At 41.9% G+C, this 24,969-nt stretch overlaps 1 protein-coding gene and 1 non-coding gene across 4 annotated transcripts; both read right to left on the reverse strand.

Moving 5' to 3' along the window:
* Window positions 1-37: 37 nt before the first annotated feature.
* On the reverse strand, window positions 38-24,735 carry asph (aspartate beta-hydroxylase). Of its 3 annotated transcripts, none has more exons than XM_055867216.1 (8): window positions 24,348-24,735; window positions 9,877-10,032; window positions 9,002-9,046; window positions 5,944-6,012; window positions 2,115-2,153; window positions 1,807-1,875; window positions 1,245-1,286; window positions 38-660 (listed from the first exon to the last, which is right to left on the reverse strand). In XM_055867216.1, exons 1-8 carry the CDS (start codon window positions 24,385-24,387, stop codon window positions 161-163), a joined length of 960 nt encoding a protein of 319 aa, XP_055723191.1. In that variant the 5' UTR covers window positions 24,388-24,735; the 3' UTR covers window positions 38-160. The 3 variants fall into 3 exon arrangements, with proteins under 3 accessions (XP_055723191.1, XP_055723190.1, XP_055723192.1); XM_055867215.1 differs by lacking the exon at window positions 24,348-24,735 and adding an exon at window positions 11,197-11,342; XM_055867217.1 differs by lacking the exons at window positions 9,002-9,046; window positions 24,348-24,735 and adding an exon at window positions 11,197-11,341.
* On the reverse strand, window positions 18,002-18,104 carry LOC129814636 (U6 spliceosomal RNA). The gene has a single exon (XR_008753346.1). It is a non-coding gene; the product is annotated as a U6 spliceosomal RNA (small nuclear RNA).
* Window positions 24,736-24,969: the final 234 nt, after the last annotated feature.

Consider the following 24,969-nt stretch of genomic DNA (forward strand, 5'->3'; position numbering starts at 1 on the left):
AATGGCTGTCCTGCACAGTAGGGGGTTTCCTACTCCCATTCGCAGGGGTCTGTCACTGGAGACCTCTCACAGGTGGTGTTTCTCCTGAATCTTTTAACATCTCTGTCACCAGAGGGAGTGAAAGATCACCGACATCAGTGCAGGTGTGAAGAGTTTAGCATCATTTCCGGACCCCCTTATCAGACATCTTGAGCTTTTTAGCAGCAGCTTTGGGGGACTCTCTATTTTTGGCGTCTTTGGGGACCTCTACCCTCTTACCCTTCACCTCTTTCCCTGACTTCTTGTCTGGCTTTGTCGCATTCTTCTTAGCTTTCTTGCGGTGCTCCTCTTTCTTATTTTCTCCCTCCTTCTCCTCTTTCTTATTTTCACCCTCCTTCTCTTTCTGCTCTTTGCCTCTCCTAATCTTGCCCAAGGCCTTCTTAAACTCCCCCTTCTCTGGCTTGTTCTCCATCCTAGCTGCCGTTGCCACCTTAGCCTTCTTTGCCACCTCGTCCCTCGTCACCCCTAGGACCTTCTCCTTCTCCCTGGCCAGGATGTTCCTCACCTCGGCCAGAGCCATCTTGGCAATCTTTTTGGCCTCCATTCGCTCATGGATGATGGCCAGCTGCTGGTTCAGGGCCTCCCTCAGCTTCCAGCCCACGTCTTTGGTAAGAGGGTTTTCTGGGACACGAGAATACCATTTAGCGGCTTTGACAGTTTTCACTGCCAGGCTGCTAGGGTCACAACGCAAGCATATTGCTGACCACACTTCAAGCGTTTAGTAGGTTGCAAAGCACCCTGGGTAATTGGATTTGCTGACTGGGAATGTTAGGATAACAACAACTGGCATTTTTCTGCACTTTGGAAAGGTTTCGCTTTCCAGACAACATATGTGGTCAAACACGTTTTACTACACAGATGCGATTCAGTTGGTCCAACAGTTATATGATGTTGTCCAATATTACACTCAGCACACCACGCAGACATGAATGATGTTGTCCAATATTACACTCAGCACACCACGCAGACATGATGGATTTCAATTATTTCATACCAAATACCTTATAACTACAAAAGGGGTAGTCAAATACAGCATGCGGCTAGAAACCAATTCATGATTGTATGTCAAGAAGCAATCATATTTTTTCTACTAGTACACTTAAATTCAAACGATCCCAATATGGTTATTAGAACTATGGTAAGCAAGACCTTCATAGCTCAAACTCTACTGCACACTGGAACCCACACTGTTCCTCATGCAATACCTTTTTTGGCTTTTCTCTTGGAAACATGTCCGGGATTTTCATCTGAGGTTTAGGAAAACAAAAAGTTAAAATATGGATATAGTCTCAATAAGACTGGTGTATCTGCTTGGTGCTCAACCACCAATAGGAACAGGCGAATCGCAGAGCTTACCTATAGTAGGGGAGAGCAACCGTTACAACGGAACAAAACCAAGCTCAACCAATAACAGATGGAGGGAAGTCTTGTACCTCTCTCAGCTTTCATTGACACCCATAGCAAGCTTACTCAGGGATGGGGCTAAGATTTTCTCTCACAATCTGATAGTAAAGCCTTTGACATAGAGCAGTAGTAATAATCTACTTGGGCCACCCCTTGTCTGGCATTGCCAAATAGTGGCTGCGGGTGAAATCACAAAATCAGGGGCAAATTCAGTATGAATGAACAAAACTAAAAACCAGCCAGACCTCAAACAGATTCTAAATTACAGCCCCCCATTTCGTTTTTTGGGGGGGGCAAAAAACACATTTTGAGAGCATGGACTAGACTACAAAGCAATCTGGACACTCATCCACAACAAAGTACCTTTGGTCTCAGTAGCCGCCTCTTTTTTCTTGACCTTTGTTTTTGGAGATTCTGGTTCGATTAAGTTGGCTAAGAAGATTAAAAAAATATGACCACCAACATAAATTCAACACTAACTTAGCAATGTTAAGACTTCAAAACTTTAGCAGAATATACAGGTTTCTTTAACTAGCAGACCTGCTTTCCATGAATGGAATGCCATGCATTCACGCATCTGAAAATTGACATATGGCATAGTCGGCTACTCAGAGCTTCTTGAAGTTTTGCTCTCAGCAGAGAGAATAAAAAAAGGGGAGCAGGTGAAGTACCTCTGTGTCTCGCTCTTTTCCGATCGGGTCGAGGTTCATCTGATATTTTTCAAAAGGAACATGGCATTAGAATCTAACAATGACCATTACTTACTGTGACCATTACTAATGAACACCAGGCAAAACTAATATCCCAAAATTACCAGAACAAAATTTGACAACTCAAAACATGCCCATGCCAAACCCCAAAGGCGGACAGATGCTACCATTCAGGGCTCAACGCTGACCATTTTTACAAGGAGCATGTGCGCCTAAGTTGAAAAATGTAGGGGCACACCAGGAAATTTGGGAGGACAATCAAAAATATTTTGAGGTAATAAAGCTAGAATCCTTCATTTTTCTAGGCGCACTGGTGCTCCTAGATACAATTCCAGGTCTTACAGCAAAATATTTAGGTGCAAATACAAGTAAAAGGGTCACACTGTGGACCCCTGCCACACATTCACAATTGCATTGTGCTTACCCATACCTCCTATTCTGATGGTTTTATTACATTACTTGTAAGAGTATGACTTGGAAATGATGACCATGTGAGTGTGACATGACTGTATAACTAATTTTACACGTTATCAATACATTTGGGATCATATTTGTCAATGGTGCCAAAGACCAATCATCTAAAACTATAGATGGGTAGTTGCAATGGAAATATTTAAGATTAGTAAAGTTCATATTCAGTTTAGAGTGATTAACAAAATGTTTCGCAAATGTATATATTTTCCCCTTTCTGTAATACACACGATATCCAGTGTTCTGTTTTTAACACACTGGTTGGTCACATGTTATGGATTAAACTCATATCTGTTGATAGTGATTGGAGGTACAAGGACCGACGACACTGATTATTATTGTATTCTGTGAAACAGTGATTCTGTAGCAGCTGACAAAGTCACTGCCTTTAGTCTTTAAGCTTCTTGGGCTGGTGTTGTCTCCCTGTTGCAACTTGTATTAAACCAAATTGATTTATGATTGACTTTATCTGCGACTGCTCTTCTTTTGTTCACCTGCGACTGCTCTTCTTTTGTTCACCAGTTGTCCACCATCAAAAGGGGCGTCAAAGCACCATTTGTACAATGGCCCTCCAGGAGTCACTGGTTGTGTGCATACTCCACTTACCTTTTTTCGCCTGCCCGACAACTAAAAAGCAACATCAAGTCCTTCAGGGCTTGTTTGACAGGGTAATGCTAATAACCCAAAAGTCCACGCAACATGACCACACTTCACCAATTGGGTCACTTGTCTAGTTCTATTTTTAAATGGGCAGTTAAGTATTACATGACCCGCTTGAGCTGCGGCGACATAATCTACTACAGCCACTATGACTTATTTTCACACGAGAGCATGAATCTCACCAGTTCAACCTGTTCCTAGCTATACGGTCAATGCTTGGTCATTGTACTTGAGTACTAAGTCAAGCCTCTAAATGAGTGAAAGCCAATACGAAATCTGAATGGATTCCACCCAAAAGCTTGCTCAGCAGGTTTATTGCATCTTTGACAGTGCCATTCCTTATACCTTTTGTGCCAGACATGTGTTTGCTAGTACTTACAAGAAACCTGTCTTCGTTTGCTTTCAATGTTGTCACAGACAACACATTTTTGACCATACATACAATTACAAATTACTGGAACTTTCAATTCTTGAGTTCCATCTATAGACCACAATGTTTAGAGTTTGAAAACTAAACTAGCTGGGTAAGTCTCTTTAGGGCGAGTGGGAGTCAGCATTGACCCATTTCAGAGATCTGGGGTTCAGGTTATGATCTGCGTCTCAAAGCAGGTGAAAGGTCCATGGAGTGTGGAATTCGGTAAAATTCCTTGAACTCATAGTCGGGCTCAAAAAGCATGGAATCCTCCACATCAGGGAGCACGTTTTTCCAAAACCACCTCGGGCTAAGTATGCAACATCATATTTCATAACCCTGTCTCAGGACGTCTAGAAAATTGGTTTAAGGAACAGTCGAAAGCTAGTTTCTCAAAGGGTTGGCTTTAACAAAAGTGGACAGCTAACAAGAAATGATTAACACCTGTGCAATAAGTCCTCCAGCAAGCCGGTCTCTAAATATCTTATGTGCAGTTTCAACCCCCCCAAAATCTATGCTTTACCATGCAAGGAAAAAAGAACATTCACAAAAACACATAAACCTTAGCGAATAAATAATCGGAAAAACACATTTTTAATTGTGTTTAACGAATGGATGACGAAGACAGGGATGGGGACAAATAGCAGACCTGAATACGTTCAAAAACCAACAAACACAGAACATGAATAGTAATCCTAATATGGACAACAGATAAATAACTACGATAATGAGGGAATGCTTCACCGATAAAGAAAAATTATAATCTTCAACAAAACTTTCAATACAGTAAAAACTTAGACGAAAGGTCAAACTAAAGTAAAAAAGCATAAATATAATTCCTGCTAAGTGGATAAAAATGTGCTAACGTTAGGGCCCTAGGGCATGCAGTACTGTGGTTGGAAAAAATAGAACCGATCTGTTACCCAAGTGCAGCTGTTCATTGCATAAAATCGGTAGTTTGCAGTCTGTTAAGTGGAAATGCACATCATAGAAAAGCATTATTCAGCCTGGCATTTAAAAGTGCTGCAAAAATCCTGAAGGCATAGTCTTCATACCACCATCGAAAATATTCAAAAAAGACTTGAGGGGTCAACTGCTACATGACTTAACCCTTCAAATTATTCTGCCAGGGAATGGTGATTATTACAGAGGGGTTTTCAACAAACGCGCCTCAAGCAATGGGAAACAAGTCTAAAGGAGCAACAAGTCCACTTGGGACTTCATGCCACGGGGGATATGGCTACTGGTTATGGTAAGCAAGGCCTACTGGTTGTGGAGGCCTAAGATCACACAACCCTTTCCCTGAACCCCGTCAGTCTGAGAAGTGCCCCTTTCCTCCTCCGCCGCTCCATCCTCATCCTCAAACCGGTTTATGAGGCCATAGAGGAATGTGAAGAAGCCTTGAAACCAATCGGAGCCCTCCTCCACTAACATATCCAGGACCTCCTTGAGGGAGTCCAACTTTTCCTGACTGCCATCTTTGGTCAGGCCTACGCAAACAGAGGGGAAAACAAGGAAAGGGAGATAGGGAGGGAGGGAGAAAAAGAAAGAAGAGTAAAAGGTGGAAAAGGGAGGAAAGGAAAGGGTGGAAAGTTTAAAGCGAGGCCAGGCAGCGAGGGAAACTATGCAGGTCTAAGATCACATGAAGCAGAGTTGGAGACTAAAGAGAGGAGAGAATAGCAATAGCCTAGAGGGGGGTGGGCATGCAGAGGGACTCTATAGAATCTATCACTAGCAGCAGGGACCACAGCTGTGCCAGACAGGCAGTGGTCTGGGTGACAAAGCAGAGCAGTAGTCTTTATGGCAGACAGCAGCAGAGTAGACCGAGTACCAGAACATGGAACCAACTCATTGGACCAAACACTCCTGAAGTAGGTTCTTCCCTTTTGATTAGAAAGAAATGAGCAACTTTAAGATCATATAACAAGTGACTTAGAGATGAGAGAACACAGAAGTCCTTGTTATGACTGAGTAATTCTTAAGGCATGCAGCAATAGGCCCTGGATGTTATGTCAGTGGTGTGAAACGCAACAGTCACTATGGAATCGTACTCGAAACACCTTTTCACAACATGCACATGCAGACTTTGTTGATTCATTGTCCAGTTTGGTAGAATTTACTAAAATAGTATCTTGTGGCAGAGATCGGTTAAACCAGTCAGTCATGCAAAAGAAAACCCAAATCAGTTATGCAATCACACAAACACACTTCAATAAATAGCAATCCAGTTCAAATCGATGAACTTGCCTAGCAGTACTTTAGCATCCTCCACATCGAAGTCACCATCTCCATCAGCATCATAGGACGAAAGTTGACCTAGTAAAGTAACTGGAGTTAGTCTTTAGCCCCGGGTAAGTGGGGGTTGGGTATGTATGGTGAAATGGGGGTGGGTTACTATACCCTACGCAATGAAAATAGCATAGGATGGGGGATACTAGCATTTAAATTCTAATAACAAAACAGTATGTTAATTGCTATCGTTCTTGGATGAGGATTAGGATAATCATTACTGTTCATTTCTGCATTTCCAGAAGTATTGCTATTTATTTCTACGATAAGCAATATTATCATGAGTCATTTTTTTAATGATCATATTAGCGTTTCTGGTAAATCTGGTTACATAATAAAATAATAAAACATAAAATCTTGGTTACCCAGAAGAAAATTCTTGTGTAATTTGGTCAGCTGTGTGATAAACTTCTGGGTCTATGTGTTAGAAGTCTCCACCCTCGCAAAAGGAAACTGCTGCCACCCCCCCAACATTTTCTGCATCTTGTGCCAATATCAGTTATGTTTAAGTCATGGTTCCAATAGTTAATATTTTTTTCGAAGAGGTTGTCAGTTGGATAGGCTCTCTGCAAGGTTTTGTTCATCTTACCCACCATATGAATATCATTTTCTGACTCAAATAGGGTTCCCTCAAGATTGCTCTGATGTCCAAAATTTTACAAATCAAAATTGTGATATTTTACTTTTAAGTTGCATGTATTTGAAAATATCTACATTGGTCAGTCCAAAATTGCTTTTTAATTGTGTTATGGAAATATACTTATTTCCTATTACCAATTAATTTATAGTTTCCAAGGATTGTTCCATACGGTTGTGTTTTTGGGAGTGATATTTGTTCTTGTAGAATCTGTTTCATTTTCTTCTTCCATACTACTATGAAGTCGTTAATGTTCTTTGAAAATAGACACGTGAAAAGATTCTGGGGGTGAGCATGCGCATCTTCAATAATTACCCATTGTTCCTCTTTAGTGCATTAACAATATGTCTAAAATAAAAGCCTTGGGTGGCGAGTTGATACAATTAAAACCACCCTCAGACTCAGGGAGATGTAAAACTTTCATTTATATTTGCCCATATAAAGTCTTATGGCAGAGTATACTTTTTGAAAGAATGCCTTCAGTGGGGTAATTGGTATACAAGCCAGGCACTTCTATACGTGCTCAAGCAAAAAAATTACAAACAATAAATATTAACAAAGAGCAAACAATTGACGTAATGAAACAATAAATGCGCACAAATTAGCGGGAGACAGAGGGCATTCTGGAGAGAGACGTGCCTATTAGTGAGCCTTCTCCACACATACACCCCTTCCCTTCTTGTGTCAACATTCTAAATTAGGGATGTCATTTATCAAAATACTAAGCTGTAGTGTAGGCCACAAATCAATTATTTTAAATAGGCCGACAACAGAAAATGCATGTGAAACTTTAACGCTCACTGCCTGCCAGACAAGGCTTGTGCAGCAATAATGCGGCATTTTTTATATTTTGGATCCATTTGGGTCCGATACAGACCCGGCCCAATTTGGATCCGATTCATCTGACATATTTGGGGTAGGATCTGGTCCACCTCGGATCCGAATCGGATACTGACTTAAAAAAAAAAGAGAACAGGATCCTGTCAGTGTCGGCTGGGAATTTCACGGATCCAAGTCAGTTCAGATCTCAATTTCATGATCTGAGAATACCATGAGCCTACGCGCAGAATCTGCCCATGAGAGATTAGCATTATAGTAACATGTTAGCATTTCAATATTTCAATGTTTTAATGATGAGCTTCACATTTTTCGTTCTGAAACAAACCAATCTTTTCTTTGTTCCTTTCCACTGTTCCTACTGGAAAAATAAAAAAGTCCTGAACCAAATCGAACAAAAATGTACATTAGCCTGACATTCAATTACGTCACCAATCAATGTGAATACAGGTGCTTGCTATGGAGCGTGCAAGGTATAGGCCTAGTCATTTTGGCCTGGGTGCTATCGGCTGCGTAGCAATAGTTGTTTACAATGCGCAATAGACAATCAAGTGTAGGGCGCTAGATGCGACTGAAATTTTGCGGGGAGAGAGTGAGAGTGGGTGGAGGAGGAGGCTTGGCTTGAAGCGCTGGGCATCCTATGACATGCATTATCGGAATTAGACCCACAGCATTACACCTACAGAGGAACGGCTTCTACAGACGAACTTTGAATGTCTTTCAACTTCTGAGAGTTGGACCAGAGCTAGCTAGTTAACGAGCTTGTTAGTGCATAATTAAAAACATGTCTTAACTTTTAGTAGTTAATATATCCAATGTGAAACGTGATACTATATTATCCATAACTAGCAGTAACTAGGTTACAGTAGCCTACGCTTCGGAGGGGGAGAGGCAAGTTACACACACACACACACACACACACACACACACACACACACACACACACACACACACACACACACACACACACACACACACACACACACACACGAGCACGCAAAGATTTTCAGCTGGCAGGCAGACACTGGAATAAGTTTGAGTGACAGAGTGAGGGCTTTGGGACATGCGAGTTGTTGCGTTTGTGGGACCCCAAAAAATGCCCTGAACGTAAAATAACGTTATTAACTGTTCTGTTCCCTGAACCGGTTCCAACCCCTACCACAACATAGCCACACTGTCTTATTTGAATAAATATGACTAGCTCAGCATAAAAAAGCAAGGAAGCAATGATTCAAAATATTATTTTGCCAGCTTTGCATTACATTTGTTCATTTACATTGCATTATATATCAAATTTATTTGATTGGTATTAAATCATTAAAAAATACAGTGTGACTATTGAAAAAAGGTTAAATCTCTTTTATGACTAATGCAACTTAAAAATGTTATATTTTCTTGCAATAAGAATTTAGTCAAAAGCAAGTGATTAGACGATATGTATGGGAAATAAATTGATTATTTCAATTGGGACTGGAGGGTTGGTGAGTCTCATGGTTGACACATGATTATTTGGGGGCATGATCATGGGCGCAAATATCATACCTTGCAGTGTCTCAGACAGCTTAATGTGCAAGTCCTTTGCATTGGCTGCATGCAAGATTAAGACCAGACAAAAACATTCACATTGGAGAAATACAAATATTTACAAGATTAATAAATGATTAAGTATCAATTTGCGATCCAAACATGATTTAGTAAACAGACATATTCAGATCCACACACTGAGCAAGTGCACACACACATGCACCAAAGATAAAACTACGACAAGGTTGAGAAGTTGAAAGCTCAATGTTAAAATGCATCAAAGCACTCAGTATCACTTTGGGTTATTCCTCAATGGCATTCATGATTGTAGCAAAGGCTGAAGGTTCTACCAACTGACTGTGACAGACTGCTGTAGCTAGCAGGAAATGTAGCCCTGCTACAGTACTGTAGCATTTGTGTTTCCTGTTAAAAGGTTCAATGAAGCCGTTTTTATCTCAATATCAAATGGGTTCTGGGTTACAATTAAGTACCTGACTGTGATTTCTTTCAATTGAAATGGCCAAAAAGAAACAAAAACAGCTGCGTAGCAAAAAGCAATTTCTCAAGCAAGACTTTTGCTAGCACTGTCTGGGAGTGGCCTGAGTGAGGGGCCTTATTGGGGGAGCCTATTTGGAGGGATATGTAACCTGAAAACTAGCCGTTATTGGCAGAGAGGAGGGCAAACTATTTATTGGTCTATTAACTTATACTGCCTGGTGATATCCCCAAAAATGTCAGGCTGTCTTTTCAAACAGCTCTTACACTTATATTGCATTATCATTTTCACAATATTATTACAACTTCAGTATGTGTGTGTGTATATATATATGTGTATATATATATATATATATATAAAAAACACACAGGAAAATCACCTTTAAGGTGTCACTTACCGATGACGCCTTGGTAGTCGACCAGGTCGAAGTAGACGACGGCCACAGAGGTCCAGACGCCCAGGAGGGCAAGAACCATGAACCAGGTGAAGAAGGAGCTTCCTCCTGCTACCTCAGGCTTCTTGCCATTCTTACTGGCCAGCTGTGCTTTGGCTTCTGTGATGGTGGGTGGGAGAGAGATAAGTCAGAGAGTCAGACCTGAAACGAATACTATACAGGATAAAGACGTGTATACATAAGCTACACACAAATGCAATGTGTTCTATTTGAGTTGTAAGATGGTCAAAATACAGGCCTAGGCCTAAATGTTCCAGAAATCAGAAAGCTTTTGTGGTTAAAAGAAGCTGACGGCAAAGAGATATCTTGCGATAATACTCATGACGTAAGCATTTTTGTTGTTGTTTTGCAGTCAGATATAAAATGGGAAGTTAAATGGGTAAGAATGGAGAAATCTCATAAGCCACTGACCACATTTTTGATACTTACAACAAAGAAAAAGGTAGATAAAATGTTGCCTATACATAGCATGAAAACCTAAGAATGTCACATTGCAAACCTCAAGAGGCCTGAACATAGGCCTAGAGTTTTCAAGTAACTGAATTATAATTCAGTATTGTCCCCAGAGAGGCAGAAATACAGAAGCAGTGGAGTAATTATTCCGGTTTCTGTTGACACTGGACACTGAACACTGTATGGGTAAAAACAACAGTATATTCGAAGAGATGGCAGTGGAATAATGAACAGGTGCAGTCCGCTACCCTAAAGCTAGGTCAAACCATTTCACACATACAGATCAAATTAAATTATATTATTCGCATGCTTCGTAATCAACAAGTGTAGGGTAACAGTGAAACGCTTACTGGACACCATATATAGACACACAGCACCTGATTATGTCAGTGACAGTTCTTTATATTTTTTTAATATGTGTAGTCCTGAAAAAATCTCCAAATGCCATCAGTCATAATCAATGCACCCATTGGTCATTCGACTTCACTTTCATGCAAACCTCATCTACACACTACAGTTTGCGATTTCTTTCAAAAAGTTTAATAAAGTGGTTCCACATCTGCACCGAAACCAACCCAAAAACTAGGCCCAATCCTATGACCTTATCGACAGAGCTGTGTCGTGCTCCACATCGTCCCTCAGTTGAGTATAACAAACGCCAAAACATCAACCCCAGATGTGCGCCTCTCATAATAACAACGGTTTGTCCACCATCACCAAAAAAGGAACATTTCACGGGTCGAACCAACGTCTATAAAAGTAACCCTCATTCCGGAGAAGGTTGTTATCTGACGACATCGCTCCATCTACCTTCTGTGTGTTCGACAACCACCGCGGGTTCCAACACCGGGGTGGGCTTGACTATCGGCACTTCCATCCGTGCAGACCGTCCCTGACCCGTCCGAATGGGAAAAGCTTCAGTGAGTCTTATCTCCCTTATCCTTCCCCCAAAACCCTTTGCAACAGCTACCCTCCTCTATTTGTTCCAGGCAAACTCAGCAGGAACCCGATATGGGACCTGAACCAGCTAATAGGGCTATTTTTAGAGCTGTCCGCTCGTCCACCAGAAGATATTCAGGCATTGATATGGAGAGGCGGTGTTAACGCCATGCGAATGTGACATTACCCGGCATCCCTCAGGACAGAACCCCAGGGATTCAAAGGGCCATAAAAAAATGTCTGTCATTATTACCTCCCACCCCAGTAACAATAAAACAGCAGCAGGCTGAGAAGGGGAGATCTTTACTAAGTGAACTGGCTGACACTCATTCACACACTACCGTGTGGTGGAGCGGGCTGAGGGAGAGGGATTTAAAGTCTACAGGCCACAGCCCATGCAAATCCTGGCAGACTTTCAGGGACTTTGCTTGGCTGCCAGGGGGATACTCATTAGCCCTACATGGGCGGTTTAAGCAGGCTCTCCGAGAGAGTAGAGGCATTTCAAAACTTCTCTGCACACTCAGGATTGAGGGACGTCATTCACAAACGTACATCACCTGTCTGACATAGGTAGAGTACAAAGAAAATCTGCTGCAAAGAAGTGTGTGCATTTTGGGGAAGGAGCTGGGTTATTACCAATGTGTTAAATGTTGCTCATCCGAGCCTCCAGAGTGGCACAGTGGTCTAAGACACTGCATCGCAGTTAGATCCCAGGCTGTGTCACATCCGGCCGTGACCGGGAGACCCATGAGGCGGCGCACAATTGGCCCAGCGTGGTCCGGATTAGGGGAAGGTTTTGCCGGCCGGGATTTCCTTGTCTCATCGTGCTCTAGTGACTCCTTGTGGCGGGCCAAGCCCCTGCAAGCTGACCTCGGTCGTCAGTCGGACGGTGTTACCCCTGACACATTGGTGCGAGCAGTGTGTCAAGAAGCAGTGCGGTTTGGCAGGGTTGTGTTTCGGAGGACGCATGCATGGCTCTCGACCTTAGCCTCTCCCGAGTCCGTAGGGGAGTTGCAGCGATGAGACAAGATTGTAACTACCAATTAGATATCACAAAAATTTGAGAGAAAAAGGGGGTAAAGTAAAAATGTTGCTCATCCAGAATATCACTCAGATGACCACAAATCACAGCAAAACGCACAATGGGCCACACATTGCCAAGCACACATGGAAATCACCAGGGCCAGGAGATACTAGTATCGTAATACTTAGTATCGTGGCAAGGAAACAAAGCACAAAGCGGATTTTACTTCTTTAGGAAAACATCCCTAACATTGGAAACAAACATTATGTTGTCATCAAGTGTCACAGTTCTTTATTTTCCAAGCTATAGCACACAATGTTTTATTGTTTTGAAAGGACCAAAGAGAGCTCTGCCTCTGTGTTATCATTTTTGCCATGAAAAAAATAGTTCCAATACTGGTATCGTCCCGGTATTAGAAATCACATTAAAATATAAAACACAGAGGAAAACACTAACTATTATGTCATGTGCTGTCACAACCCTGGTTGGAAAGTTGTTGGTCATTCATGTTAAAAGGAAAAGTTCCACGAGAGAGAGAGATTCCACAAATCTAACAGCATAGATTGATTATATTCTTATGCTTAAGCTTATTTTTTGTTTATTATACACTTCTTTTGCAATCCGAAATTCCATTTATCAAAACTCATATTCCAACAATACATTGCTTCTTTGACATCAACAAAGGAACAGCCGGCTGGTCGCGTCGTGATGTTGGCCAATCGGGAGGTACTAAAGTGTCCATAGAGTTATGTTCCTATTTGATCAAAATAAAAGAAATAGCAGGCTATCTAAGAGCATCGGGCCATGCAAAACAAACTAGCCCACTCGGATCTAGCAGGTGTTTGGGGATGGAATAAGCTTGCTAGATAGCAAGCTACAACAACTCCAATACTGCACGTTTTGCAGAAATTAATGTTCAAATCCCAAATCAGATTAATGTCACTGTTTATTTCAAGATATTTATTTCTGCTGAACTGCCTGATCTTTATTGACCGATATAACTTGCAGGAGATCATGGTAGCCAATGTTTGTGTTAGCCATTATCTGGATTTAATGTTACTGCTGCTAGTAAAACGTTAGTAATGTTAGCACTCAGGTTAGCATGTGGCTAGCTATAGCACTGTCAGCTAACATTTACATTTAAGTCATTTAGCAGACGCTCTTATCCAGAGCGACTTACAAATTGGTGCATTCACCTTATGATATCCAGTGGAACAACCACTTTACAATAGTGCATCTAACTCTTTTAAGGGGGGGGGGTTAGAAGGATTACTTTATCCTATCCTAGGTATTCCTTAAAGAGGTGCGGTTTCAGGTGTCTCCGGAAGGTGGTGAATGACTCCGCTGACCTGGCGTTGTGAGGGAGTTTGTTCCACCATTGGGGTGCCAGAGCAGCGAACAGTTTTGACTGGGCTGAGCGGGAACTGTACTTCCTCAGAGGTAGGGAGGCGAGCAGGCCAGAGGTGGATGAACGCAGTGCCGTTGTTTGGGTGTAGGGCCTGATCAGAGCCTGAAGGTACGGAGGTGCCGTTCCCCTCACAGCTCCGTAGGCAAGCACCATGGTCTTGTAGCGGATGCGAGCTTCAACTGGAAGCCAGTGGAGAGAGCGGAGGAGCGGGGTGACGTGAGAGAACTTGGGAAGGTTGAACACCAGACGGGCTGCGGCGTTCTGGATGAGTTGTAGGGGTTTAATGGCACAGGCAGGGAGCCCAGCCAACAGCGAGTTGCAGTAATCCAGACGGGAGATGACAAGTGCCTGGATTAGGACTTGCGCCGCTTCCTGTGTGAGGCAGGTAACAACAGTGTTTTAGCCAGTTTGGTTATAGATGTTCAATGTCTACTATGATGGTAAAGGTTCATCTTGTTTTTGTGTAACAATACGAGAAATGCTATTGTGATGAACTGCTAATAAATTATGTGTTTTAAGGCTGCTAGTGGTTAGTGAGTAGGGGTAAGCCAGCAGGGGTGTAAAATATGGCCTTTTTCAAACTTATGGGCTATTCACAGATTTTTTAAAATGTTTTCTCTAAATAAGATTTGTTGTACAATTAAAGGTCAAATACACTGTACTTTAAACAGTCAGCAATAATCTTAATTATTATTATTTATTTTTGGGGTCTATTTTACCCCCTTTCTCTCCCCAATTTCGATCTTGTCTCATCGCTGCAACTCCCCAACGGGCTCGGGAGTCGAAGGTTGAGTCATGCGTCCTCCGAAACCCACCAGACCGCGCTACTTAACACCCACTTAACCCGGGAACCAGCCACACCAATATGTCGGAGGAAACACCGTTCAACTGACGACCGAGGTCAGCCTGCAGGCGCCCACAAGGAGTCGCTAGAGCGCGATGAGTCAAGTAAAGCCCCCCTGCCACAATCTCCCCCAAACCGGACAGTGCTGGGCCAATTTTGCACCGCCCTATGGGACTCCTGATCACGGCCAGTTGTGACACAGCCTGGGAACGACCCTGGGTCTGTAGTAACACCTCTAGCACTAGCGATGCAGTGCCTTAGACCGCTGCGCCACTCGGGAGGCCCAGTCAGCAATAATCTAATGAATTCAGGGCGTGTGAAATTATACTTAGGCTAAATAAGCCTTCCACAAACACAAGACCCACGAATAATTACATTATTTTATCAAAATAGTTGCAATAATCACTGATCTGGCTTTCAAATCTGTCCATGAAAATGCCCTTTTTGTTACAAATTTAACCAGCACCGTGTATAATGCACATTTAGTTCTTGTAGCTGGCATTATGGAAAATTAACACTAAGTTTATCCAACTTCAATCTATTTGCTAGTTAACAAGGCAGAACAGTTGAATTGTTATGAACACACCGTTCTGTCCGTCTCCAACTGTTTAACAGCATGCTAGCCTGTCCACTTTGTTCAGATGTTGAAATCAAGTGGCCTACCTTATTTCTCAGAATGAGAAGGAGTTGCCAATTCCTTATTTAAATTGTGTTTTATGCTTATTGCACATTTATAAAAACAGACTAGACAGTTAGTATAATAGTCTTTGGCTAAAATGCTGCACATTTTCGAGAATCAATGTTCATTGATACTCCCGTTTTAGTAGTCTGCTCTGTGCGCAATTTGAGCAGTTGAGACCAAAAAAGAGGATTGTTAAAGGTTAACTTGTTCTCTATTACAGTAAAATAATGTCTCAATGTGTTTGTGTCCATATGACCCATTCTGATGGACCAAACCTCAAATGCAAATAGCAAGTTAAAACTTTTTGTCAGAGAGGAAGAAGTGATCTCTCATTTTGTTGTGGGAGTGGCAGGGGGAGGGGCTTGCTGTGTGCGTGTATAACAGAGAGGAAGAGGTGAGGCAAGGTTTCACTCATCAAAATCTGTCCAAAATAAGCCCAATGCATTTATCAGCTATTTTGGACCTAAGCGTGTCACCGGCCTTCTCGACTTTGGGACGACTCCCCCCATTGTTAGAGGAGTGGGATTTTTCCTATGGAAAATGTCTCGGTTCTTCCATGGCCTGCATACTCACTAGACATGTCACCCATTGAGCATGTGTGGGATGCTCTGTATTGAAGTGTACGACAGCGTGTTCCAGTTCCCATCAATATCCAGCAACTTTGCACAGCCATTGAAGAGGAGTGGAACAACATTCCACAGGCCACAATCAACAGCTTGATCAACTCTATATGAAGGAGATGTGTCGCGCTGCATGAGGCTAATGGTGGTCACACAAAATAGACTGGTTTTCTGATTCACGCCCCTAGCTTTTATTTTAACTTTTTTTATATAGTACCAGTCAAAAGTTTGGACACACCTACACATATTGAATCATGTAGTAACCCCAAAAAAAGTGTTAACAAATATATTTTCTATTTGAGATTCATAAAAGTAGACACCCTTTGCATTGATGACAGCTTTGCACACTCTTGGCATTCTCTCAACCAGCTTCAACTGGAATACTTTTCCAACAGTCTTGAAGGAGTTCCCACATATGCTGAGCACTTGTTGGCTGCTTTTCCTTCACTCTGCTATCCAACTCATCCCAAACCATCTCAATTTGGTTGAGGTCGGGGCATTGTGGAGGCCAGGTCATCTGATGCAGCACTCTGTCATTTTCCTTCTTGGTCAAATAGCCCTTACACAGCCTGGAGGTGTGTTGGGTCATTGTCCTGTTGGAAAAAAATGATAGTCCCACTAAGCCCAAACCAGATGAGACGGCGTATCACTGCAGAATGCTGTGGTAGCCATGCTGGCTAAGTGTGCCTTGAATTCTAAATAAATCACTGACAGTGTCACAAGCAAAGCACACCCAAGCATCACACCTCCTCCTCCATGCTTTACTGTGGGAAATACACATGCAGAGATCATCCGTTCACCCACACCGCATATCACAAAGACATGGTGGATGGAACCAAAAATCTCCAATTTGGACTCCAGACCAAAGAACAAATTTCTCCCGGTCTAATGTCTATTACTTGTGTGTATGTGTACATACATACATACACACTACCGGTCAAAAGTTTTAGAACACCTACTCATTCAAGGATTTTTCTTTATTTTTACTATTTTCTATATTGAAGAATAATAGTGAAGACATCAACACTATGAAATAACACATATGGAATCATGTAGTAACCAAAAACTGTTTTATATTAGAGATTCTTCAAATAGCCACCCTTTGTATTGATGACAGCTTCGCACACTCTTGAAATTATCTCAACAATACATACATACATACATACATACATACATACATACATACATACATACATACATACATACATACATACCAGTATTGATGCACGGACGGGTTTGGATTTTTACTTTGTCATTATGGGATATTGTGTGTAGATTGACGAGGGGAAAAAACAATTTCATCCATTTTAAAATAAGGCTGTAACGTAACAAAATGTGGAAAAAAGTCAAGGGGTCTGAATACATTCCAAACACACTGTATATCATAAAAAACGGTATACCGCCCTGCCCTAGCATCACCTCATTACATACAGATCTCACACAGCACAGAAGGAGCGAAGGAGACGAGACCAAAAAGAAAACATGAGAACAATCAAGACAATCGCTCATAAAAAACAGAAAGAAAAACGTTATTCTTGCTAAACAAAGCATTTGGAATATTGTGTAAAAACATCAATCCAAATTGATTCGATATAAATTGCCCAGCCCTAGTGTAAAAGGGGACATGCTAAAAGCCTGCGTACTGTATAAGTGATACAAATATTTTTTGCTGATACAGAATACAGAAATAACAGGATATTGGCAGATGATAAGTTGGCTGTAACACAACCGGCCGTGATCAGGAGTCCCATAGGGCAGCGCTCAACGTCGTCCGGGGTAGGCCGTCATTGTAAACAAGAATTTGTTCTTAACTGACTTGCCTAGTTAAATAAAGGTAAAAGAAAACATTTTACTATCCGTTTTCAATAATAAAACTATTTGCCTCTATTTTGTATAAGGTATTTGCTACTCGCGTACATTTTCAAACACTTAGCCGTCACAAGATTACAAGAGAATGAAAATAGCCTACCAAGTGGGCCTAAAAATAAATGCCAACAAACTGTCTAAACTGTTTGCATTCCCTGTTGGAACATGGGTACTGACAGTCCTGAAAGGTTGCAGCCCTGATCTAGCAGACCTACGTTTTAAAGCCCCTAAGCCATTTGTGCAGGCGTTTACGGATTTTGCATGTCATCCTTTCAGAGGGGCCATGCTAATCTTCTCTGTATCAATCCAATTTTTGCTGCCGAAGCGTTTACTACAACCTTCCCTACCGACTCTCTCTGGAGAGACATACCCCCTCACTCACACTGGCCAGGCTTGTTTCTGGCCACAGACAGACTACCAACTGAATACTGTTACTTCCTTTTTAATTGTGTAGTTAGTTGTAAGAAACTCGCTCTCTGTTCTCTTTCTCTGCTGGTGTCGTTTGTGGGTATGTTGTTCTGTTTGAGCTTGCATAAGGATCCTGTGGAATGTCTGCTTTGACACAGTCCCCTTCTCTTTCAAACACACACACTCTCACACACACACACACCTCGATTTTAGGTCCTTAAGTTGGTGCATGTGGTCACATTGACAAGATAATGTTACCACCGTCCTCGACTCCCCCACCCCCTGGCTCTCACACAAGGCCAGTTTGATTTAATCATGATCTGTTTGGTTTCCCAACTAATACCACCTGGTTACTTTATACACTGTCATGGTTTGGCTAAAAGTGCCAGTCACAAGTTACCAAGTCCACAGAAAGGGGAGTGGAAGAGACTCCAGACCAGATACAGGAAAGATACAGGGTAAACTAATCAAATGGCTACACAGACCATTTGCATTGTCTGTCCCCCTCCTCAAATACCTCGACTAACCGGTGCCCCTGCACATTGACCCTGTACCGGTACCCCATGTATATAGCCTCGTTAATGTTATTTTACTGGTGCTCTTTAACTATTTGTTATTTGGAACTTATCTATTTATTTTTTTAACTTAACACTTATTTTTCTTAAAACTACATTGTTGGTTAAGGGCTTGTAAGTAAGCAGTTACTGTAAGATCTACACCTGTTGTATTCGGCGCATGTGACAAATAACATTTGGTTTGATGCTGCTAAATACTTCCTTCAAGCACATAAGCCTCCATTCATAACCAAAGTGACCTATAGATACTGCTCACATTACCAGTAACATAACAGCATTCTATGGACTGTGTGGGAACATCAGGAAATGAACTATGATGCTCAGTTGAAATCTAAAATGAAGCTTTTTCGCTGTTGTAGCGCCAGACACAATTTAAAAGCAACTAGCCTAAATCATTTCAAAAGCACATTACTGACTCTCCATAAAGACATGCTTGTCTCCTTTAACGTCTGTGGAACAAAGACATTCGGTACCATAGTGCAAACTGAACAAACATTGTCCGGTCTCTGAGATGCAGCAGGACCACATACTGTACAAAGGACTCTAGTAATAAAATGGGCAAATTTACTTATTCAAATATTGATACTTCGGTGCCATCAATTCAATAGCAGTAAAATTAACTCAAGGATCAGTGAGAGCAACAAAAAAAACAAATTCAGCGTAGCTGACGAGAATGTGTGAAATGTTCCCAACCCTCATTCATCAGTTATACAACATTTTCAGTCCTACAACTCTTGTACAGCTCGGTGCAAAATCCAAAGCAGAACAGGCAAGCAAAACAACATCCCCTACAAACAAGCTCACACCACACATGCAAGATTATTCCCCAACTAAGAGTAGTATTTAGTTTGGGGGGGGAATACACTGCAAAGAAAACACACGAGGTCACATGTCAGTTGTTGCCTTTACCAGTTCTGTGGCCTTCGTCCAATTAAACCATGAGGCTGAGAGAAGAGGCTGGAGGGAGCAAATGCATTGTTTATAAATAATAATACGACAAGACATCATAAAATATGGCAAGTCAATAGAAACACTGTGTAGAATATCAATGACAATCCAACCTCTGAACAAACAATATGTTGAAAGGATGCAGATTCAAAAGGAACAGATGTTTTTATATTTTGGTCATACAGTACAGTAATTGACTTCCACATACCTTTTCTGTCTTATTACATAAATGCAGCATGTTGAAAGGGAAACTAGGAAATAGCTTTCACGTTGAGGCATCAATAAGTCCCCATAGCTTTAAATTGTTTTTTAAATGTAACCTTTATTTAGTTAGACAAGTCAGTCAAGAACAAATTCTTATTTACAATGGCGGCCTACACCCGCTAAACACGGATGACGCTGGGCCATTTGTGCGCCACCCTATGGGACTCCCAATAACAGCCGTTGTGATACAGCCTGGATTCGAAACAGGGTGTCTGTAGTGATGCCTCTAGCACTGAGATGCAGTGCCTTACACAGAACCCAAACCGGCTGCGCGCATGCCCCATCGTGCGCCATCGCGCATAAATGTATTTTGTACCCCCACATCAAATGCAATCACGACAAGCAGGTTCAATTATATAAATTTGAGCTAATTTGTCATATTTAGCTAGCTTGCTGTTGCTAGCTAATTTGTCCTGGGATATAAACATTTGAGTTGTTATTTTACCTGAAATGCACAAGGTCCTCTACTCCACCAATTAATCCACACATAAAACGGTCAACCAAATTGTTTCTAGTCATCTCTCCTCCTTCCAGGCCTTTTCTTCTCTTGACTTTATATTGCGATTGGCAACTTTCATAAATTAGGTGCATTACCGCCACTGACCTCGTTCGTCTTTCAGTCACCCACGTGCATTACCGCCACTGACCTCGTTCGTCTTTCAGTCACCCACGTGGGTATAACCAATGAGGAGATGGCACGTGGGTACCTGCTTCTATAAACCAATTAGGAGATGGGAGAGGCAGGACTTGCAGCGCGATCTGCGTCAGAAATAGAACTGACTTCTATTTTATCCCTTGGCAACACAGACGCTCATTGGTGCGCGCGAGCAGTGTGGGTGCAATAATTCAAATCAAATGTATTTATATAGCCCTTCTTACATCAGCTGATATCTCAAAGTGCTGTACAGAAACCCAGCCTAAAACCCCAAACAGCAAGCAATGCAGGTGTAGAAGCACGGTGGCTAGGAAAAACTCCCTAGAAAGGCCAAAACCCAGGAAGAAACCTAGAGAGGAACCAGGCTATGAGGGGTGGCCAGTCCTCTTCTGGCTTAATTGAATAAATGATTTCAAAATTGATTTTGCAATGCTCGCGCACGCGACACGAGCGGTGTAGTCAGCCTGTTAGACCACTGCGCCACTCGGGAGCTATAGGCACGCAGTTGATAGTCATCAGATGTTGGGCAGTGAGTATGAGGCCTGTTCAGGGGGGGAGGGTGCAACATAACCAATGTTAACTAACAGAAATGTATCACAGATACATCTGTCTTGTTGAATAGTGAATAGTGCCAGTTCTATACATTACATTTCTATCAGCAACTTCCTGAACAGTTCACCTAATGAATATGCCCCTGTACAACTTCAACATACAGTGGGGAGAACAAGTATTTGATACACTGCCGATTTTGCAGGTTTTCCTACTTACAAAGCATGTAGAGGTCTGTAATTTTTATCATAGGTACACTTCAACTGTGAGAGACGGAATCTAAAACAAAAATCCAGAAAATCACATTGTATGATTTTTAAATAATTAATTTGCATTTTATTGCATGACATAAGTATTTGATCACCTACCAACCAGTAAGAATTCCGGCTCTCACAGACCTGTTAGTTTTTCTTTAAGAAGCCCTCCTGTTCTCCACTCATTACCTGTATTAACTGCACCTGTTTGAACTCGTTACCTGTATGAAAGACACCTGTCCACACACTCAATCAAACAGATTCCAACCTCTCCACAATGGCCAAGACCAGAGAGCTGTGTAAGGACATCAGGGATAAAATTGTAGACCTGCACAAGGCTGGGATGGGCTACAGGACAATAGGCAAGCAGCTTGGTGAGAAGGAAACAACTGTTGGCGCAATTATTAGAAAATGGAAGAAGTTCAAGATGACGGTCAATCACCCTCGGTCTGGGGCTCCATGCAAGATTTCACCTCGTGGGGCATCAATGATCATGAGGAAGGTGAGGGATCAGCCCAGAACTACACGGCAGGACCTGGTCAATGACCTGAAGAGAGCTGGGACCACAGTCTCAAAGAAAACCATTAGTAACACACTACGCCGTCATGGATTAAAATCCTGCAGCGCACGCAAGGTCCCCCTGCTTAAGCCAGTGCATGTCCAGGCCTGTCTGAAGTTTGCCAATGACCATCTGGATGATGCAGAGGAGGAATGGGAGAAGGTCATGTGGTCTGATGAGACAAAAATAGAGCTTTTTGGTCTAACTCCACTTGCCGTGTTTGGAGGAAGAAGAAGGATGAGTACAACCCCAAGAACACCATCCCAACCGTGAAGCATGGAGGTGGAAACATCATTCTTTGGGGATGCTTTTCTGCAAAGGGGACAGGACGACTGCACCGTATTGAGGGGAGGATGGATGGGGCCATGTATCGCGAGATCTTGGCCAACAACCTCCTTCCCTCAGTAAGAGCATTGAAGATGGGTCGTGGCTGGGTCTTCCAGCATGACAACGACACGAAGCACACAGCCATGGCAACTAAGGAGTGGCTCCGTAAGAAGCATCTCAAGGTCCTGGAGTGGCCTAGCCAGTCTCCAGACCTGAACCCAATAGAACATTTTTGGAGGGAGCTGAAAGTCCGTATTGCCCAGCGACAGCCCCGAAACCTGAAGGATCTGGAGAAGATCTGTAGGGAGGAGTGGGCCAAAATCCCTGCTGCAGTGTGTGCAAACCTAGTCAAGAACTACAGGAAACGTATGATCTCTGTAATTGCAAACAAAGGTTTCTGTACCAAATATTAAGTTCTGCTTTTCTGATGTATCAAATACTTATGTCATGCAATAAAATGCAAATTAATTACTTAAAAATCATACAATGTGATTTTCTGGATTTTTGTTTTAGATTCCGTCTCTCATAGTTGAAGTGTACCTATGATAAAAATTACAGACCTCTACATGCTTTGTAAGTAGGAAAACCTGCAAAATCGGCAGTGTATCAAATACTTGTTCTCCCCACTGTACATGTAAGGGGAGGAGCCTTGAGTTGTGAAACGCTCCGATAAGAACAGTACATAATGTTCCAAAGGACTTTTTATTCTTACAACCACCGTTTGATCATGCATAACATGCAAAGTGTGTACCTTCAACTCATTTGCAACCACTTTAAGTTTATAAAAAGTTTGCAATTGCTTACTTGATGACTTCTCAACTTTCCCTTTTGGCAGGAACCATAATATTCACACTGATATGATCGATTTGCATGATAGTGGCCTGATGATTATCATCTTATTGAAAGTGTAACAAAACATGGTGTAAATGCAGCGTTCTATATCAGATGAATAAAAAAAATAGTTATGGAAGTAGCCTAAAATGAGGGGCACTGAAACACTGATAGCCACAATCTACTTACCTTTGTGCAACACATTCTAAGGTTATATAAGTCTACAAGAACTAGAAGTATACAAAAAACAACTGACTTGCCTAGTTAAATAAAGGTTAAATATATTTTTAAATACAAAAAAACTTCGGGTAAACTTTTCTATGGACACGTGTCACAATGACACTGGAGTTTTTGAAAAGGGGCCCAATATTTAGCATGACTTGTACAAGCACCCCCTTGCAGTCTGCCCTGAAACCATTAGTTTAGAAAGTTTAAAGCAGGGAGCTCAGCCCATGCCAATGTAATTAATCAACTCGATAACTTGGGGAGCGGTCCCGCGATGAGAAAAAGGGGGGTCCATATAATTAAAAGGGATCCATATGGGTCCTAGTTCGCAACAGTGACGATATAAGCCACGTGTAACCCCTCCCACGTTCTCCCACTATTGACACGTGAGCACTTGGTAGAAATTAAAGAAAAGTAAATGGGGGGGGACAATACACGCAACTGATGCCGTTTCCGCTGAAGTCTACGAGGTGGATATGTAATTGGCCTCATATGACACATATTGTCATACGTGAGCACAAGATGACACAGATCCTCACTATTCTTGGCTACCATTGCCAATCTAAAATGCACGGGCTATGGTCGTGCAACTATTCTTTGCAACCTGACGAATTGCACGAAACATTTTCAAATCGAACAAATGCGCTGTTATGAATAGTATGTATAATGTATAGTAAAATAGGGAACGCGTCTGAAATATGGATATAAAGAGACACTGTTTGTGCTGTTTACTATAACTCGAAACAATGTACTGTACAGTTGATGGCTCCGTAAAAAGGGGCACAATTGCTGGCTTACGTTGTTGGTATATTGTTGACGTTATGCTACATATTGTTCAGTTTTATAGGCTTCGTATTGTTGTAGGCTAACTTGCAATGCTTAAATGAAAATGTCAATATTGCCTCCCGATTAACTTTTAAAGCCATTCTGCAGCTAAGTGAAGGTTGGTTCCATGCACCACTGCCACTACTAAAATTACGAACCTTTCATTTTGTGTCCTCGTGCGTTTTTCTTCGGGGCCATGGCTATTCGAAGTTGATTGAATTCAAGTAGAAATGTGGAAATTCAAAATTAACGAGCTTCACTCAATTTCTTGCACTAAAGGTGGCCCAGTAGAAATCAAATCTCTGCCCTCATAACCCGAAGCCCATAGCAACCCCGTCCACTGTTTAGTGAATGCGCCCTCAGCCAGTGTGAGCTTCACGAAGATGAGGTGGGCGGAGAAAAGGAAAATCTCGTCCAATTCGCTTTCAGAGGTGGTTGTCTTATTCAATCGTATGGATACAGTCATTGGGATACCCCCGCAGGCTAGAACCGCCTTGTTTATCCCCCCTTTATGTGGTTTTAACTATAAGGGATACAGCTTTTGTTAAAATGTACTTTTCGTAGGTTATGAGAACTACCCTGATGAACTGATGAAGACAGCTTGTCTGTCGAAACGTTGGTTATTAAATTATTGCATCTGAGCTCCTAGAGTGTGCGGCAGTTTTTTAGGAGAACTTACGCAGAATGTTAGTAGAATTAACGTAGCAGTTTAGGATAATTATGTTAGGGTTAGCTAAAATGCAAAAAATATATTTTCGACATTAATTTGACAAAAGCTGT

This window comes from Salvelinus fontinalis, chromosome 17 (assembly GCF_029448725.1).
Source record: "Salvelinus fontinalis isolate EN_2023a chromosome 17, ASM2944872v1, whole genome shotgun sequence".
Lineage (NCBI taxonomy): Eukaryota > Metazoa > Chordata > Actinopteri > Salmoniformes > Salmonidae > Salvelinus > Salvelinus fontinalis.